Here is a 20256-nt window from a genome sequence, read left to right as displayed (position 1 = left end):
AGATATGTTATTAGGTGGAAGAAGATGGTGTTGTGCCTGCAGTATCCTTGCATACTGCACCAATTTGCGGGTCCCTCTACAGACATGTGTGGGGAATTCAGGGAGCCTTCATTACGGCACGGTAGCTCGTGCAACAACCTCTTACAGTGGTGACTTGTGGCAGCTCAATAGCAGAAGGGGAGTGCATTGCATATGACATAAAAATTGTAACATAGTGTGTGCTATGTTCTGTTGTGTGTGATAAGCCTGTAGCCCCCTCCATGCATGGCTGGAGGCCTTGCACTGACAACTATGGGCCCTGGTTGCAAGTAGTTTTGACATTGTCGCATTGTGTGTGTGTTTTGTCAGCATTGCATACATTGTTGGTTTGATGGGAGCACCAGAAGTGAGCTGACATGCGTATATTGTTGGTTGCATGGGTGTGGTCATTGTTAGGCCATCCTACAGTTTTGGTGTATGGCTGGAGATGGTGCAGTGACAAGTCCTGCAGTGTGCCCACTGGGTGCAGTGTTGAAATGCTGTCAGTATAGAAGAGGGTAGGGTTCCAGTGCATCTTCTATGTGCTTGGATACTGCAGTGTGTCAACTGGGTGCAATGTTCTAATAGTCTGTGCATGGAAGTGGATAGGGTTGAACTGCATTTTTTATGGGCTTAGGTAGGGTCCATTGTGCAGAGTGCTGACTACTGTACTGCACTGTGAAGTATTGGTTTTGTGCACAGAATAGAGTGTTGAGAGCAGGGCCACTATTGTGAACAATTTTTTTGGTTTGGTTGGCAGTAACAACATAGAATGTGATTGAAAGTGGGTAGGGGTGCCGGAGGCTGTGTTATGGTTGTAGATTCTGCTAACTGTTGCATGTTTCCATGTATAGCTGTATCACGGTGCAGAGGTTGGGTAGGAGTGCCGGTGGCTGTGATACGTTTGTGGATTGTGATACTTGGTCACATGTTGGCATGCATGATTGCATTGCATTGCGGTGGGTGTGTCCAAGGCCTAGACTATTGGGCACATGGCGAAAGGCCGTAGGCCGTAGGTTATGCACCTAAGAGCCAAGGCCTTGACCACACTTACCGCAGCAATGCAGTTCGGACTCTGCATCAGCCAGAGGGTGGTGAGCTGTAAAGAAAGGTTGTGGAGCACATTTTAGACTTGATAGAGCACCAGAAGTGAGCTGACCTGGGTACATTGTTTGTTACATGGGTGTGGTCATTGTTAGAACATCCTACAGTTTTCGGTGTATGGCTTGAGATGGTGCAGTGACAGGTCCTGCAGTGTGGCCACTGGGTGCAGTGTTGGAATACTGTCAGTATAGAAGAGGGTAGGGTTGAAGTGGATCTTCTATGTGCTTGGATACTATGGTTTGTACAGATTGGTGGGAGTAGGGCCAATGTTGTGAAGAGTTTGTGGTTTGGTTGGCAGTGACACAATACTTAGTGAATGGAAGTGGGTAGGGGCGCCGGAGGATACTTAGTGAATGGGGTAGGGGTGCGGACGTTGTGGTATGTTTGTGGATTCTTCTAACTGTTACATGTTTCCATGCATCACTGTGTTATGGTGCGGGGTTTGGTAGAAGTGCCGCTGGCTATTTTACATCTGTGGATTGTGGTATCTGGCCACATGTTTGCACGCATTGCTCCTTTATGTTGTGCTGGGTGCGTGCAGGGCCTAGACTCTTGTGTGCATGGCCAAAGTCGTGATGGTTGCCGCTCTGGAAGATTTTGGATGCTGAAATCGTGGATTATTTTGCAGAACTTTCTACTGGAGGTGCTTTGAAAGCACACACGACGGGCACTCAAAGTGTTCAATGGTAAATATGGAGTGCTGTACAGAAATGATAGTGTTGGATGCAGAGGTGTTGGATGTCATTGGTGCATGCGTGTGTGAATATTTCACAGTACCCAATGAGGGGGGGTTGGAAAAAGAACAGTGGAAAGGGAAGAAGTACTGTCCCTGCTTTACTGCGGTGCAGCCCTCGCTGTAGCCGGGAAAGTGCACGTGCCACAACCTGCCATTCTGAGCATGGTGGGCATGGAATGGAACTGTGGGGATTATCCAATCAAGTCTTCAGGGTGTGGTTGACAGGAAGGGGTGGTTCTATTTTTTCCCAATACTCTGTGTAGTGAGGTTGGTAGAGAAGAAGAGATGCACAGTGCTGATCGTGGGTGATACCTTTGTGCAACATCTGCACAGGTGGGCCGTGCAAAGAGGTGTTGCTGCTAATTTCACATTGGAAGGAGTGGACGCGTTGTGGGGCAGTCTCTATGAGTGCAGTTTCCGCAGGATGGTTCGCCTTTGCAGACATGTGGCCTTTGTGGCAACCGTTAATGTTGTTGTGGTGCATTATGGAAGTCTATATTTGGGTTACATGTCGTGTGGACGTTTGCTCCGTCCTCTGAAGAAGTTGCTGAATGCAGTGATTCGGATTGTTCCCACTGCCAAAGTCGTTTTCTCATGCATAACACCAAGAGGAGTATGGGACCATGCCGGTGTAATTTGTCCCGAGCCAGAGCTCGAAAGGTGTCTTATAAACAGAAGCATGTGTGAATTTATGCGCACTGCTGGGATGTTCTCCACCAACTATGAGATCATGAGGTCACAAAATATGCAGTGGTTCCATAGAAATGGCATTTATATGACTGCCATTGGCAATGCCATTTTCTTTTACACTGCAAGAAGCGTTGACCAGAATTTGGTAAAAATGTAAGGAGGAGATGCAATCAGAAATGTATATAAAGAGAAAAAAAGGTTGCACATAAAAAAAAACACAAAACAAAAAAACAAAAAAATCTTTTCAGAGCCACCACTACAGACCCAATCCCCTACCCTGTTTCACATTTCATTCACCCCTTCCCATCCTAGCACGATAACTCTGCGGATTCCGCGGTAGTTTCAGGATTACACCTGCCACATCTGGGCCTTTTCGGGATGGCAGGCATGGAAATGGGACTGTGGAGGCTAACGCATGCTCAATAATGTTTCTGGTTGTGCTGTGTGCGCAAAAACGGTGGCAGAAGGTCTATTTGTACAGAGAACTGCTGAAGGCTATGGTTCAAGTGTGCAAGGTAAGTGGAAGGCATCCTGTATGTATGCATGCACTGTATGTACTTGTTGAACATTGCTAAGAAACATTGAATGCTGATTTTATGCAATATTTTTACGAATTTTGTAGGAGATGGGTAAGTGCGGAACAAAATTTGTAGCATTGTTGGAAGGGAAGAAGACAGTTACTCTTTGACTATTAAAATGGCTAATATGGGTAAATGAAAATGTTGAAAGCATATTCCATTTCAGTGGCACTACATGGTAGGTGATGGGAGAAAGAACAGTAAATCTTGTAAGTACATGGTGGACGTTCAGTCGCAGACAGCCTGCTCAGAGGCACTTATAACAGAGTTGTAAAAATAGTGTACAGAAAATATTTCTACCGGTACTTTGCGGTGATGGGTGGCCTTGTGGATGAATGTGCATGCAAAAATCTTGGATAGTTTTACAGAACGTTCTACTGGAGGTGCTTTTTCGAATCACACGCCACTTGCACTCTGAATGTGTAACAGTACATATAAAGTGTTGTACATAACTGACAGTATTACATGCTGACGTCTTCGATGTGATGCATGTGTGACTATTTAACAGTACCCAATGAGGTACTGTTGGACAATAAATAGTGGAAAGGGAAGAAAGACTGGTCCTGCTTTACTGTGGCATGGCCCTCCCGGTAGTTGGAGAAGCGCACGTGCCACATCCTGCCCTTCTCAGCATGCTGTGAATGGGACTGTGGGATTATCCAATCAGGTGCTGTGAGTGTGCTTCACAGGAAGGGATGGTAACATTTTTTTTATTACTCTGGGTAGTGAGGCCGGCAGACACGGATAGACGCACATTGTTGTTAGTCGGTGATGCCTTTGTACAAGATCTGCACAAGTATGCCGTACAGAGATGCTTTCATTGTAATTTTGATTTGGAGGGGGTGGAGGCTTTGTGGGCCGGTGTCGATGTGTGCAGTTTCGGTGTTGTGCTTGCACGATGTAGAAAAAGTGCATTATGGAGCATCCCATTTGGGTTTCATGACTTGGGTATGTGTGTTCTGTCAATTGAAGAAGTTAATGAAAGCAGTAAAGTGCATTTTTCCCACTGCAAAGGTGCTTTTCTCATGCATCCCACCAAGAAAAGTATGGGACTATTCAAATGCATTTTGTCGCCTGCTAGAGCTCATAAGGTGTCTTATCAACAGACACATGGGTGATTTTTTGTGTGCTCCAGGGATGTTTTCCTGTGACAATGACGTCATTGGTCCTTGAAATGTGCACCTTTTCAATGCAAATGGCATTTCTTTGTCCATCAATGGCACTGTTACTTTGTTTTACAATCTGCAGGCTGCATTCAAGTCACTATTGTAAGAATGTGAGGAGGAGAAGAAAACAAAAACCTGTATAAAACCAAACAAAAAAGGAGCTTCTTTGCAAGCACCAAATAAAAAACAAAAAAAGGCTCTTCTCACAGCCACCACTACAAATGAAATCCCCTACCCTGGTTGAAATGTATTCACCCACTCCCGCACGCACACAGCAGGAAAAGGCAGCGGACATTGGAGGCTTTTGAGGATGGCAGGCATGCAAATTGGACTGTGGAGGCGAAGGGATAGCTCAATAAGTTTTCTGGGTGTGGGGTGTATGCACAGACTGTGCTAGAAGGTGTATCTGTAGAGAGGGAGGCAGAAGCATACGGTTGTGGTTGTGTGTTGCAGGAGTCAGACTGTATGCATTTTGAGGGAGTCCTACATACATTGGTTGAAAGTGAATGCAAAACACTGTGCAGTGGCTGTTCATTTTGGATTCTATCATGTGGATGCGCACTTGTAAGGAGTACCTGCAATAACATGGCTGAGTGTGGTTCCTCTTTGTGGCATTTTGGTGACGCGCGTTCATCCACACAATACAATTTTTCATTGTGGAGGGAAAAGTTTAGGACATGTTACCTGAATTTCCCTGCAGTTTGCGATGAAGTACGCACTTGGGCAGGTCATGTGTATGTTTGCAAACTACTGCATAATTTTTTGTACAATTATGCAGGCATGGCTGTGCTGCATGCTGCTTGATTTGGCCCAGAAATGGAGAAAGCAAGGCACATTGCCAAGAAGGCTATTTGTGCCTTTTTCCGACATGTGACAATGTCCTACTTCCACAATGGAATTATTATGTTTCATAGCACAAACATTTTTCCCACCAATGGCGTTCATCTTCCTGATCCTGGCATTCAGGTTTTTTTGCTACATATACAAAATGCATTGCTGCTCTTTTTGGAAGTACAGCACACATTTCTCTAGTAGGTCTTGCGAACTTCAACCCTTTGCAATGCAAACAAACACAAGAAGAACCCTCTTTTTACAGGCAACTCTTTGTACCCAAACTCACTGCAATGTTTGCCGCACAATGTTTGGAGCGTCTAGACAGCACGACGACCTGCATCCTTTTACTGGCAAATCAATTTTTTACTTTTACCTCTGAAAGGAGCTTTTTCTTTAATGTTTTCCTTTTTCTGTTGTTTTGCATGTTTCTTGGTCTTCTAACATATGACACAGAAGTAAAGGAAGGAAACGGAGGGTACGGAAGGACCACCACCCACAAGGAAAAAATAGGGTTAGTTCAGACAGAGGAAGATGTTGGGTGGCCTGCACTTATGTAGGCAGCAGTCGTTGTCATGCTCCCAGACCGAACATTTCCAAGCACTTCAAAGTTGGTCCCTCCTGCAGAGAACTGTGTTACCGTACATGCACAATACAATGACCTTTGATAGGTAATGGTGTGCTGCGCAGCATATGGTCTTCAACGGTGTTTTAGGGCTCTGCTGCCCTACAGTAGTCTCCCTGGTGTTGGCAGGAGCAGATGCAGAGAATGGTGTACAGGAAAGTAACCTACTGCCCTTTTGGAAGGGCAGTATACTGCACACTGCTGTCTAGTATTTCGATTTGAGGTGTCATCCCATGCAGTATGGTCACTTGATGGTACGCCATTAGCTGTAGCACCAGCATTGACGGAGATGAGTAAATTGTGAAACACAAGAATGCTTTCAGCAAGGACAAACGCAGCTTCATTACGTTGAGCAAGACCATAATTATTCAGGCAGCGCCACGTGGCCACAGTTCCTTTCAAAGCAACACTCATCTTGTTTGAGATCCGAAGGTTCTGCTATTTACTTAGCTGTCTGTACATTTAGTTGTATGGAAGTAACCAAGCAGGAACAAAAATGCACTTTTGAAGACTGACTACAGACTGTCCCACTTGCAGTGACATCCGTTCTGTAACACTAGAAACCGCAGGTGAGAACTTGACACTTTACCTCACGGTGCTCAGTGAGGGGACGCTGTGTCTGTTTCAAGGGTTGTGGAAGGGCTAGCAGCACATTAATCAAAATAATGGGCCATTTAACATGCCCACCGTACACTGGAGGATGCTGCTCCTTGCTCCCACTGGGCCTCCGGCAACCAGGCCTGCTGCAGCCATAATTCGGTAGGTTTGGAGAGCAAAATAGGTAGGCGGTACAACTGCTTTAAATGAGGTAGCCTATAGCATGATTCGGTAGGGTTGGCGACAGTGGCGGAGTTACCAGTACACAGAGGATGAAATACGTCTCAGCATTGCTGTGGAATAGACATACGAGCGCTCCCACAACTAATTAGCAGTGCATTAACAAATGCGGACATGCAGCCAGTACTGGAGTCCTATGGAGTCCTGTGGATACCTGCATTGTGATTGCACATACGCCGGGCAGGTACAGTCTCCCTAGGAAACCTCCATTTTGTTTACCTGCTCCCATCTTGCACACTATTCTGCGCCACAGACTCACCATGCAATTTCAACACAAATGGAAAAGCTACTTACACACTCACAAACACTTTACATGTACATGTTTAATGTGCAATATACATACACCCTACTAGCAAAGGCAAGGGGTAGCACAAATGGATACATGCACTCGGGAATTTGGCATTTGAATAAGTTTGTCATGAGGGGAGCCAAGGATTGAGGTAACATCGTAACGTCTCTGCTCACAGGGATGTTTTTGGGTCTGGTGCGCTGGGAAATGTGGAAGGGGTAGACGTGAAGGTAGGGCAGTGGTATTTCATTTCTCAAATAATATGTCCTTGTACAACATCTTTTAAGGCCGCTAAAGTGTTTAGTCTTCCGTCCAGGCTGCATAGGTTGCCTTTTAAAGCGTTTCATTCATTTCCTGTGGCCATATGCTGTTCTGCAAGAGGTGCTGCATGTGATGCATTGCTTTCATTTCCAGTATGTCCTGTTAAAAATAAAAACATCTGTTAGGTGTACTTGAAGGAATAACGATTAACTGTCTTAGTTTTCAGACTGTTCTACGTACCAATGGTGTTACTACCGTTACTCATTTCGTGAAGAGGGAAATTCTCTTCCTGACATTTTTGGGGGCTTTGCATTGCTGCGTATAAAAAAATTATCATGTTTTTCCACTGTTGCACACTGCACAAGTTGTGCAATTATATACAGACGCTTCAGTGTACTTGCCACCTTGTAGTGACATTCTGCCCTCAATACTTTGCAGTCCTCACTCTTCCATTTCCTTCTTCGTTTCTATGCAAAGCAGGAGTGCTGTAACATTGTTGCACACAGACCTCACTTTGCCTATTGGGGCATTTTATTATGGCGTATACTCTATGCTTTTGCTCTGTTTGTTTTACAAGTACAGTTTGCAGACCTACTCCATTTCTCCTTACAATGCACATACATGGTGCTCTTTGTGCATGTGCCTTCTCTTTGCTGGATGCAACCACTATGTACGAGCACCCCTGCCTTTCTCAGCACATTGGATGCCACCCGATGTCCGCCAAATGACGGACAGTTTGCAACCACTGTGGCCATTACTATGGAGCCACCAGTTTCACTATGCTCTATAGTACATCTATACAAATTAAGAGTGTCCTGGTAAAACCCTATGTAATTCAGTGCAAAAACCGTTGTTAAAGGGACGTTATGGTTAAGTTGTGCTACTAGAACCCTATCACCTTTACTGAAAAAACTATGATAAAGGAACTTTATGCTTAAAGTGCCCTACTAAAAACCCATGAAATTCACTGACAAAAAACATTGTTAAAGGGACGTTATGGTTAAGATGTGCTACTAAAAACATATCACCTTTACAGAAAAAACTATGCTAAAGGAACATTACACATAAAGTGCCCTACTAAAAACCTATGAAATTCATTGACAAAAAACATTGTTAAAGGGACGTTATGGTTGAGTTCCCCAACAAAAACCTATGAAATACAGTCCAACAACCATTTGAAAGTGACATTGTAGTTACTTTTCACTACCAACTACCTATCAATATTACCCAAGAAATTCACCAGTTATGGTAAGCTAAGCAACCATGACTTGTGCCACCACTGTGCACTGCTAAGACTAACTCATTGATGACTTCACTGATGACATCACATGTCTGCCTCCCTCTTTTTTGTTATGCCCATTGGTAATCTGTGATTCCTAAAAAAAGAATTCTTCTGTAGACAGCCTTGACAACTCAGGAGATGCTAAAAGGAATCATGCTAGAGCCTGTGTCTTTTGAGTAATATTAACCACACCATCAAGTACTTCCATTGCCCTGTTTTGATGTTCCAGAGCTTCATCTGAACCTAAATACAAAAGTGTACCTTTGTCTTGATTACTACCCAATTCCCTTTCTGAAACTCACTCCACAAGTTTTTGTTCAATTTATCAAATCGAGTTTGCGTAATTTATCAAATTGAGGGCAGAAAGGTACCTAACAAATACTTAAGTGATGCAAGGTGTAAATCCCAGTTTGCAGTTTGAACAGATCTGATAAATTAAAGCATTGTGTCCAACGTATGAGTGTACTGAAGAGCAACTCTGAGTGTTGGCTTTTCTTGAGATTCTTTAGCCTCAAATGCTTCCATTTTGGCCATCACATTAAAATTTGTTAGAACTGTCACTACGTAATTATGGGCTGATTTTGTTTCTTGGAAATCATCCACTTGTAAAATTTTAAGTAACTTCTTAAGCTCAGGTTCCATCCTTTCCTTAATTTCAACATGCTCTTCATAGAATTCATCTATGATGCATTTGAAAAGTGCAAGTCTTAGTGACGTGTGTGCTTCAACTGCTCACCTTATGCACTTCAGATATAATCCTCGACACATTTGCATCATAAAGTAAAGTTACGTTATCCTCAATGCCTGTACTTTCCAAGAACCAACAGCTTTAAGCATCACCATTATTATATGTAGCTCACCTGGTCTAAGCATCCATTTCTTTCACAAGTCTTTTTTAGCCATAGCTAATTTGAAAACAGGCTTGTAAAGGCCAAGACCAATGTTTCAACTATTTCTGATTCTGGGGTGACAACAGATGTTATGTTTTCCAATTTATTCATGAATGTGAACTGTGCTTGTGTGCTGGTTGGGCTGGCATCTATGAGTGGGAGCACACAGACTCTAGTTTCTTTAGTTGGAGGATCACTTATAAACGAATTGTAAGCTGACCAAGTCGGAATTGTAGTAGTTCTGATGTTGTCTCACATTCATCATTCTTGGGTTCTTCAGTGCGATTACATTGTATATCCAGCAAAAATCATTCAACAGCAAGACTTCCGCAGTCATCCAAAGTAGGTCCTGATGCCTGTTGGAATCTAAAATAACCATATTCCTCTCTGGATAATCAGTGATTTGACTGCTTACAGGATTCTGTGGCCTACGCCCTTTGGGAATGTTGCAAGGCATGACCACAGACAGGGACTGAGGACTCTTCTGCAGAGATCAAAGTGATGATGGTCCTGCTATTTGAATTGGGCTTAGGACATCTGACTCCTCCATCTCCTGATAGATCACCATAACGGCACTGTGAAAGATTTATTTACCATACAAACAAGGAAGTCAATGTTGTCAGCAGCACATTAGACAAATCTTCCTCTGACCAACTTTGAAGGAATGTAACATTGTCCACACTCATCCACTCATTTTATTAACTCTGTAGCAATATGTGTCTCAAACCAAAGTACCCTGGCGTAATCTATAGAAGGTCCCATGCTTTGCAGAGATTGAATGATAAATTTGCTGGGGGTGGCTTTGTGCATTGTGATCCCAACTGTCACTTTCAAGGGCATTTCACGGCTATGACATGTGGTAGGAGTGATCACTTAGGAAGCTTGTCATTGTGATAGCATTTCACATATAAACATCGGTGACATTTTATGAGCCCTTTTCATTACAGTGATATCGTAATCTGCTGAATTACTTTTCATATTCATCTGTCATTGAAAGCACCACTTGTAAAAAAGAACAACTTCCTTTGGAACATCTGCCAAAATTACTTCTTCAAAACTTCCAGTGAATTTTCGTTTTTCACAAGTTAGCACGGCTCTCTGTAAAATCAAAGCTGTTTCAAGAAGGTTTCTCATATTTTTCTCAATAACCTCAAATTCTTCTTCTGCATCTGCTGTTACTATCAGTGAGACTCGTTGTGGTTCATTTACCCTTTTGGGATTACTAAAAATAATGCCAATACATTCAAGCTCTTCTTCTATGAAACTTTGATTTGTTTTCTTGTTTTCATCTAACCTTCTGCTAAACCATTGTTAGTTGCAATGTTCATATAAAGCTTTTCAATTTCCACCAGGGTTGTTATGTTGCCTTCAAGAAGAAATTTGCTGATAGAAGATACAAATTCAACATTTGTTGCTTCATAAGACACTGAATTTGGCTGCATCTCTCTGCTTAGTGTATGCTTGCATTGTAAGACAGTCACTACATGTGTGTTCCAGCATAGGTGGTGATGTGCAATTTCCCTTGCTTTTGGGTCTCCAGGATCTGAACAATCGCTAAGAAGCATCTTCAATGTGTCATTGTAAGACAGTCATATTGCTCTCTTGAAATAGATGCCTGCTGAATCAGTTGCTATCAAATATATATTCTTTTTCATTCTTTATTGCAAAAGAAGCATTAGTCGTACATAGGTATTTTTGATATTGTAGTGTAGCTTCATTCTACTTCTTCCTCTTCTTCATGACTGGAGATAGACGACTTTGGCTCACATAACTGCTTTCCATACAATCTTTTGATTCGATCCACGTTTGCCTTATGAGTACATTGATTGTAGCATTCTGAATGCCATTATGCTTTTTCATTTTTCAGTTCCTCAGGAGATAAATTGCATAATCAGAAACTTAAGTTCAAGTATTCATTATTGTTCCATTCGGCTCTTTTCTTATCACACTCTAAAACCTTTTCATAACATTTTGGATTAACCAGAAGAGATTTCTTTCTTTGTTGGCATAAGATACACCAGGAAAAGTCTGATATTAGTTTTCATTTTTGGCTGATGGTAGATACTTTTAAATGACTTTCAATATCTGCAGGTATTGACATTTTTTAAAAAAATTGATTTTACTAGAAGATAGAATCAAATGTCACTCTTCAAATTCCCTTCAATAATTTCATTTTCTTGCCAATAACCAGAACCTGTAACAAAAGAGAAGGGATTTTATTATAGAAATAATCATGAAAAAAGGAACTGTGAAGAAAAACTTCTAAACAATAGGAGATATCACATTGTGTAAGGACCTTCTTTATGCAGTCTCTATGGTGAATAAAAAAGATCCTAAAAAACATTTGATAGGATCACTCTGAAAGAAGTCATAGATCAAATTCTGATTCATTAATTGTAGTGGTGGGCATCTTGGATTAATGATGTCACACAGGTCCTCTGTCACAAATTCAGACCAAACACTGGGTAATACATTGTTCTGACTTGAGTGTCGTGTAGACCGATGAGTCCTCTGTCCCCAAGTGACGCACAGGGGAACTTAATAGAGACCCGCTGTGCGACCTTTGAGGCCACAGGTGGGAGATGTCTTCCCAGATCCACGGAGCCTCTGGAACACCGATGCTGCTGTCAAGAAGGAATGGGGTTAAGTACCAGGCAATCACAACACAGTCAGATAAACAAAAAGGATCTAAAATGTCTTACCTATCTGGTGTAAGGGTAACCCAGGTAACCTAGTAGAGAGGTTCGAGACTCAGTTGATGCGGCGGTCCCTGGAATGGTAGAACCGCAGGTTAGCGTGGATGAAGGGATAGCCACCTGTAGGAGAGAGGGCTTGACTTGAATCCCAAGAAGGGAAAGGGCGTAGAAGTTCAGCAAGGTAACCAGGGATGATCCAAAGGCAAGTCGAGGTGAAGTCCAAAGTCCGGCAACAGGTCAACAGTTCCAAGCAAAGGTACAAAAGGGGTGTCCGAGGGAGTCCGAGGTAGAGTTCCGTGATCAAGATAGCAAGGAGCAAGTAGTAATGCCAAACAGGGTCTGAAGCCAGCTGAGAAGCAATGAGTGTTCTGTCTCTCAGACCTTTATACTGTGTGTCTGGGAGTCATGTGATGTCTCTGGATCATGTGACGTCCAACAAGGACACGTGACTCTGGATCACGTGACCGACGTGGTGACGTAACACCGCCCCTTCTGCCATACGCTCTCCAAGGCAATTGCCAATGCAGAAAGGGCTGCAATCGAGCCGGTACACCAAATCTGGTACGGGGTTTCCGGTTCTTTGGGTTAACCGAATCACCTGAGCCTGGAACCGTGGGAGGGGATGGTGGAGATATGTGAGCAGTGTTCTGATGTGTAGCGAACTGGTGTGCTGAGGATCGTCTAACATACATGAACTTAGAACCCATTTGGTACAACATTGTTACGTCACCAGGTATTTTTTCACTGAGTTTTCTGCTGAAAATGTTCAGGTGAAAAAACACATCTAAGAATATCGAGGGTAAGGGTAAATAAGGGGTAAGGGGTATGGGGAATAGGGACTAGGTAATAGCAAGGGGCAGGCTTGGGGGAACTGCCCCAAATTGGATGCATTTTTTGGGCCGAAATGTTTCAGCAAAAAATGATACTAAAAAATAGCTGGCGATATATTAACATAGAACTCTTTGTTTCCAAGGCACCCCCCATATTCATAACCTCCCTTCATTCAAAATCCCACATAATTATTTATGTCCCTTGACTAAATATACAAATGTACGATCTGAATCGAGAATCACATTCAAAACTATTTGATAGGATCACTCTGAAAGGAGTTATAGATGAAATTCTGATTCATGAATGTTAGTGGTGGCCATCTTGGATTCATGATATCACACAGGCCGCCTGCCACAAATTCAGACAAAACACCTGGTAATACATGAACATAGAACCCATTTGGTACTACATTGTCACATCAGCAGGTATTTATTTACTGAACACTTTCAGGTGAAAAAACACATTGAAAAATATGGAGGGTAGCAAGGGGATGTAAGGAGTAGGGGGTTATGGTGAATAGGGACTAGATAATAGCAAAGGAAGGGCTTGGGGGGAACCGGCCCAAATATAAAAAAGAAAATTGGATGCATTTTTTGGGCTTTAACGTTTCAGCAAACAACTATGCAAAAAATACCCGGTATTCATAACTTCCCTTCATTCAACATCCCACAGAATTATTTATGCCCCTCAACTAAATATACAAATGTACGATCTGAATCAAGAAATCACATTTTGCAAACTAATTTCCATACAACTTTCCTTTTCAGAAAATAAACTTTTATAAAAACAGATCTCGGTCTAATTTTTTACACTAGATAATGTACTTTTTTAAATGGTATACTCTTTCTGTTAGTCTTGCCTTACGAATCAAGAAATCATGCAAAATAGTGCAGATTTATCTCTGTGCCTTCTGCTTCTTTCCCAAAAATGACAATACTAATCTACCTCCTTCATACCCCTCACATCCTCCTTTCAAACAAATCAAACATTAAACAATCCTAAAATCAACTTTTAAAACTTCTGTACAAAGCTTGACTTCGAGACCCACGCGGAGGAGAACACTGAATTAAGAAGCATTCCTTTAGATCATGTGAAACCTCATCCAGTCAAAACAAACCACAATGTAGCCATGGCTCTGCCATGAACGTGTCTCAGTGGTGCACTTTATAGTCACAGTACAGAGTTAAATAAATAGATCACGATCTCAATACACAAATGCAGAATGTTAAATCACATTAATACAACCTCCTACACATTTTAATTCAATTTAGAAAGAATGTTTTTAATAAATATAATATAAAATCTCCATGTATCATAGCTTTTCGAGTATTTACTCTTTTTTGTGCAGTTCACAAAGCTCTGCAACTCTGGACTAATTTGCACCAAACCGTCAAAAGATTTCCATCGAGTGCTTTGTGCCCGAATTATTTATTATTTGGCGCAAATATCCTCAGTGGTTTGGGCTGTGTGCATGAGCAAAGTTGTGATATTTTCCCTATGCAATAATTACTGGAAAAGTGAAAAACACACCCTTTTTTACCCTCTATATTTTTTTAACCACAACACAGATTTGCACAAAACAATCCAGTCCTGGGGTCCCAGCCCTGATACAGGAATATCAAACTTCATGCTGATCCCTCCTACAGCTCAAAATGTATTAACCATAGAATCTTCGCGATTCCTATGATGATCGATTTCACCATAACTGTAACTATGTTATAGTTACGGTGACATCTGTGTACATAAACCTTTCCCAGAATTCTATTGCTAATAACTAAACACCCAACTTAACATTTTAGAAAAAAGTGCTAAAAGATGAAAATGTTATTAATATACAAATAAACACAATTTTCGGTCTACTCCCATTCATTTTCCCACAGAGAAAAAGTGAATTTTTTTGAACAGTCATAGTGCAAAAACCATCCTGGTGATTTGGACCAAATAAGAAGTAACTTGGGCACACAGCATTGACTTAATTTACATGACTTGTTTGGGGTAAATCTGTCTAGAAACTTTAAAAAAATCAACAAAAAGGGAATACCCCCTGCTCCTTAAAACCTTAATATATCAGCATTGATGCTTTGCAGCAAATAGGCTGAGAATCTTGCTTAATGCGAGTGACACCCCGTATAATACAGTGGGAAGCTGAAAATGAAGAGTGCTCAAAATTATATTTTGAGGAGGAAAAAGGATGCCATCACATCAGCCCAGTGGTTGTGATTGGGAAAGAAGACACCATGTGAATTAAGGAATTGGGTGCGGGGGCTGGGGAGACAGTTACGAGTAGAACATGTTCCAGTTTATTAGGGGAAGAGCACTTCAATCTCATGAAATTACAGCAGCAATGCTGCAAAACGCACTCAGAAAAAATGTGCATCACATGAAAAAGAAATTGGTTGGAGTGAGGAGACCTGGAAAAAGAATGGGGGGGACATGTTGTGTGCCTGTGAATATATGGAAGACTTTTTAATTCTGAGCACTTGTTCCCATTATCGCAGGAATTGGCGACCCCCCCCATTCTACCAGAGTAATTTCAGTTATTGCAAATGATTACTGTGAAATTATGGCGGGAATACGAAGTTCAGAAAAAAGGATTTACATCTGCAGTGACTACATCTACTGGAAGGGGGCAATGGGTGTTTGGTAACAAATGAGTGGTTTGACATGTCCAGTCGCCATGGCAAGTGGGCCCAGAAGATAGCTAGTGAGACCACAGGAAGCTAAGCAACATGTTTGCCCGTGGCCGCTGGCCTATCTCGCAGCCCTTTACATCATTTGTGTTCTTTCATTTGCAGAGGTAGGGATACATAAGCTATTAAAAGATAAATCAACATGGGGAGACATACCTCGCAGCCCTTTACATAGCTTGAAATCTTTCATTTTGGATATTTGAATCTTTCGTTTACAAAAATAACAATGTGTAAGGTAGTATAGGATTCATCAACATAGGAAGAAGTGTCTTGCAGCCCTTAGCATGATTTAAGAACTTTTGGTTGCATGGGTGGGAATGTGCAAGCCCTGTCCTACGTACACTGGTCATTCCATTAGGGCCACAACAGAAGAGATGATTGGAAAAGATAGCCCATTATGTACAGTCCTAAAACATCAAGTCCTAGGCCTTCTATACCATGCCCAATGAATAAACCTGGCCACTGATACAACGACGTCGAGTTCTTGGGCAGATGTCAGATTGCTCAGTGCATCAGTAATAGTTTCCACGCCTGCCTCCCTTAGAATGGGCTTTACGTAGAGGTGCCTCAAACTTCTGCGGCTGGTGCAATCAATGTGCACTTGCACCAGCAACGGTTGACAGGTATGTTTAAAGTTATACCATACTAGTGTGCACATTGCTGGAAGCTCGTTTACAATATAGAATTAAAAAGTGTATCATGGAAACCAATGTGAGAGCAGGCAAATGAACATCCAGCATTCACAACTCTCTGGAAACTCAATGGTGCCCCCCTTCCTACAACAAACCTCCACAACACATTAACACCCAATGGTACCTCCCTTCCTACCACACACCTCCACAACATATAAACAGTGAATTAAATTATACAAATTATAGAACACATTTAAAGTGGATTGTTACTCAAACCCATATTGTGTTTACAATTCGGTGTTTCAAAATGTTTATCATCATAATAATTTCACTTTTTGAAAAACACGTTCCTGTCTGGCATAATATGAATGACTTGCCACATAGGCCAGTGCCTACTTAGGATCTGCATTGCAACAAACAGTCTCATTCCTCAAAGCAGGATGTATTTGCTCTCTATGCCACTTGTGTTAGTCGGCTCGACTATTCAATGCTACATGCCCTAGCTATAAATAAACAAAAAGCCAGGCTCAACCCCTTCCATTCCACTCCCAGCATCTCACACGCTGTCTCCCACCACAAAGCAGCGTAGAAGTCACAAAATCACAGCAGTAACTCTCATTAGAAGATGAACGTGGATCCCCTCCTCATCAAGTTAGCTTCATTCTGACCCATGCGGTGAGAACTCCTGGAACTCACTCCTGTACATTTCCCAAATTCACTGTAACTCACTTCAATGCATAGGTTCAGTAGTCCTGAAATTTGCCAAATTGTTGTTTTGAAATAACAGGCTCACTGTATAGAAAACCCCACAAATAACTCTGGGATTGCACCCGTTAATTCTCAACATGATAAGAGATGTAATAATGGGTGTTCGTATTACAGATTTTAATGGCACTGATGGCATTTATCAGAATGTTGCTTTGTATAATGTTAACATTTATTTGCTGACAATTTGTATTGTAAATAGATTGCATTTAGCTGATTCTTCAAAAATGTAATCTCGTTAAAAGTGTGTCTCTATAATTACCTTGTCTTGAAAATCAAAGCATCCTTTGATATGTGTAGAGTCGTGATACAATGTCTGCTTTCTTTTATCGCATAACAGGTTGAAATTGTAATGTCACTTCTTGGCATGTTTTGCCCCCCTCTTTTTGAAACCATTGCCAATATGGAGGAATACCACCCTCGAGTTGCACTAAAATGGCAGCTAGGAAGAATATTTGCCCTATTCCTTGGAAATCTGTACACCTTTCTCCTCGCTCTAATGGACGATGTCAATGAGAAGGTGAGACATTGAAAAACAATGCTATCAATTCATGTCTGTAAAGCAATGTTTTTAGATAAACTTTTTGGGAAACAAAGTTTAAAATATTGATCAAATGAATTTTCATAAAATGGATATTTGATGTGTTTGTCTATTTCTTGTCAGTCAGTTAGTCAAAAGATGTATTATGGTAATAAAACCATAAAAGCAACATAATAGTACATACAAATATTGACAAAAAACATCAAAATGGTATAAAATGGGACGAGACCTTTTAAATGAAAACATTCCATAAAACCAAATTGTCCATTAGACACAATTTATAAATAGATAAAACCAAAATACATGGAAAAAAAGTCCAACTGCAAAGAGAGCACTGCTCACAGCCTTAACAGATGAGCCTAACTTCCTAGATCTTTATTCGGATAGTTTAACTTCTAAAATCCAACCACCACAAAGAGCTATACTCGTAACCTTGAGGGATGAACCCACCATCCCAGCCATTAGTTCATGGGTATCAATCTGTACATGTTTTCAACATTCTTGCCCTTTGCAACCATGCTCTATGGACATAACGAGCTGTGGAAAATACAACACATACGATTTGGGGATGGCTTAAATTCAATAACACCTCTCTTGACTGGCGAACCCTATCTGAAATTAAAACAGGTTTCAAGTATCTTCACCTACGAATTAAAGTTATTTGACAAATTAACATAAAGTGCTACACATTTTCGATAGTGGTCTCACACATCGGGCACATGGCTGACCCTTGATCCTTCCATAGGTGTGTGGTACTTGCAACCGATAAAATCCCCAGTGTAAAGCAAAAATATGAAGATCTTTTATAAGCTGGGAAAATAAAATCAATGTTTGAGCTGACACCTTCAGACAATCTATGCCCAATGTATTCAAGAACTGCGTTCAGTTTCAGTGCATCAGTTATTATGTCGTCTCATAGCAGGCTACTAAGAGCAGTCTTAACATTCTTGTTTCCTACTGCCGGACAACTCATTGGGTCATCCCATAGATTTCTCCAATTAAGAGTGGTTAAACAATATTTTAGATGGGCAATCCACTTGAAGTTTCTGCCTCAAACCAGGGTCAGGGTCAGAAAATGTCTATGAGCATGGTGGTATGATTCTAGACCTTCCTGGCTCCACAGTCTTAACCAGTACCTGACAGGGTTGTATTTCGTCGGAGCGCCCACTGGAAGAGTATCAAGTTCAAGATAGATTTAGGATGATTGGGTGCTTTGTGGTAGCAATAACAACTTCTTAAGAAATGTGCGTTCACAAGAATGTAGTTTTGCTAAATCAGCGTAACCCCGCACTTCTGAACCATAAAAGCAGCTGAGCTGACTGTTTTTGAAATAAGTCAAGTGCAGAGTAAACAGCTCCATTGCTATGTATAACAAAAAAAGAGTTGATGGCCCTGTTATATTTTTCCATAGTAAAAATTGACTTTTCTATCTCTGGTGCCCAACTCCTGGACTCATGAAACGTAATTCTGAGATAATCAAAATGTTGAACATGTTCGAGTTGGGCATTGTTTAATCTAAATAACAATGACCTTTGGTTGGACAGTCAGGGCTTAAAAATCATAATTTTAGATTTTTCAGTCTTCAACTCTAGGTATAAGTCTCTACATTTAGCTTAACAATTGAGAGCCTTTTCAAGACCAGAGGGGTTGTTAATAAGATTGTAAGTTCATAAATAATATACTATGGAAACAAAATAAGATCACAACAGACACAGAGATAGATATTTAAACAGAACACAGCTTATTATGCATGGCAGCAGAAGTCAGCTGTCACACTAGCAATAGCATTAGCACTCAGCACAGCACTAGCAATGAGAGCCCTAGTAAATGAGCAATCTGCCCACTCTAGCACACTCTAGCAATGAGAGGTCTCTCCCTCCTCTGAGAGCTCACTCCTTCTAATGAACAGAAATCCACTGTTATGCATAGTGGCATTGACGTACATTACATGCGTAGAAGCATTCCATCACAGCATTGCTTCTACCTATGTACATATATACGTGCATACATGTCAACATAGCTGTGTACTGTTCTGCAACATATTCTAAGAAAGCAAGGCATATCGTGCAAACATTCTTCTCTCGTTCGAGACATCCTAACTCTGCAGGAACAAAAACATTCATGCTATCTCTTCAGTCCCGCAGTCAAGGCTATTTCCCTGTGCTAAAGGATAGCTGACAGTCTGCCAAGAGTCACAGTGTTATAATAACATCTATTTGCAGTGTTCAGCTGCATGAACACATTTCCTTTCGTACTCAGCAAAGCCTGATTCATAATGGACAAAAACAGACCACAATTAGCGCTTCAAAAACTAGAATGTGCGCTTTACAAAATAACAAGTATAAAATTACATTATCTCTTTCTGCATGTCTCTCAGCAAATGTTGAGCCATGATAGCTCAGAACAAACTAGATTGCTAAACAGAGTTTACATTGTTGCAAGAATGGATTAGCTCATGCTAACTATACAAATATGCAGATTGACAAGATCACTGCATCATCAGCATAGAAAAGTGCTGGATACTTGAATAACCCCATTTTTGGACAGTCCTGACACTCTTATTAATAAAACATCAATAATCTCTTGGACATAGATGTTGAATAGAATGGGTGCCAGGACACAGTCTTGTCTCACACCCCAACGCACCTTGAATGCTCTTGTTTGTTCACCTCCCAAGCCAAAGCATATGTTAGCTTGGTTTTGAGAATATAGTAAAGATATGATTGAGATTAACTCTGGGAGAACATTACGAGCTGAGTGGATTCGCCAGAGGGTGACTCTCGAGACTGAGTCA

General features: G+C 41.4%; 1 protein-coding gene across 1 annotated transcript in view; it reads left to right on the top strand.

The window, feature by feature from the left end:
* Positions 1 to 20256, top strand: part of LOC138568821 (transmembrane channel-like protein 2) — a 636652-nt gene that overhangs the window by 320194 nt on the left and 296202 nt on the right. The window contains exon 10 of the mRNA XM_069646590.1: positions 17262 to 17441. Within this exon, the coding sequence (XP_069502691.1) occupies positions 17262 to 17441 (180 nt within the window). The remainder of the gene's footprint in view (positions 1 to 17261; positions 17442 to 20256) is intronic.

The sequence above is a fragment of the Ambystoma mexicanum genome, chromosome 2q, assembly GCF_040938575.1.
Source record: "Ambystoma mexicanum isolate Mex_15411 chromosome 2q, UKY_AmexF1_1, whole genome shotgun sequence".
NCBI classification, from domain to species: domain Eukaryota; kingdom Metazoa; phylum Chordata; class Amphibia; order Caudata; family Ambystomatidae; genus Ambystoma; species Ambystoma mexicanum.
This window is presented reverse-complemented; position numbering and strand designations above follow the sequence as displayed.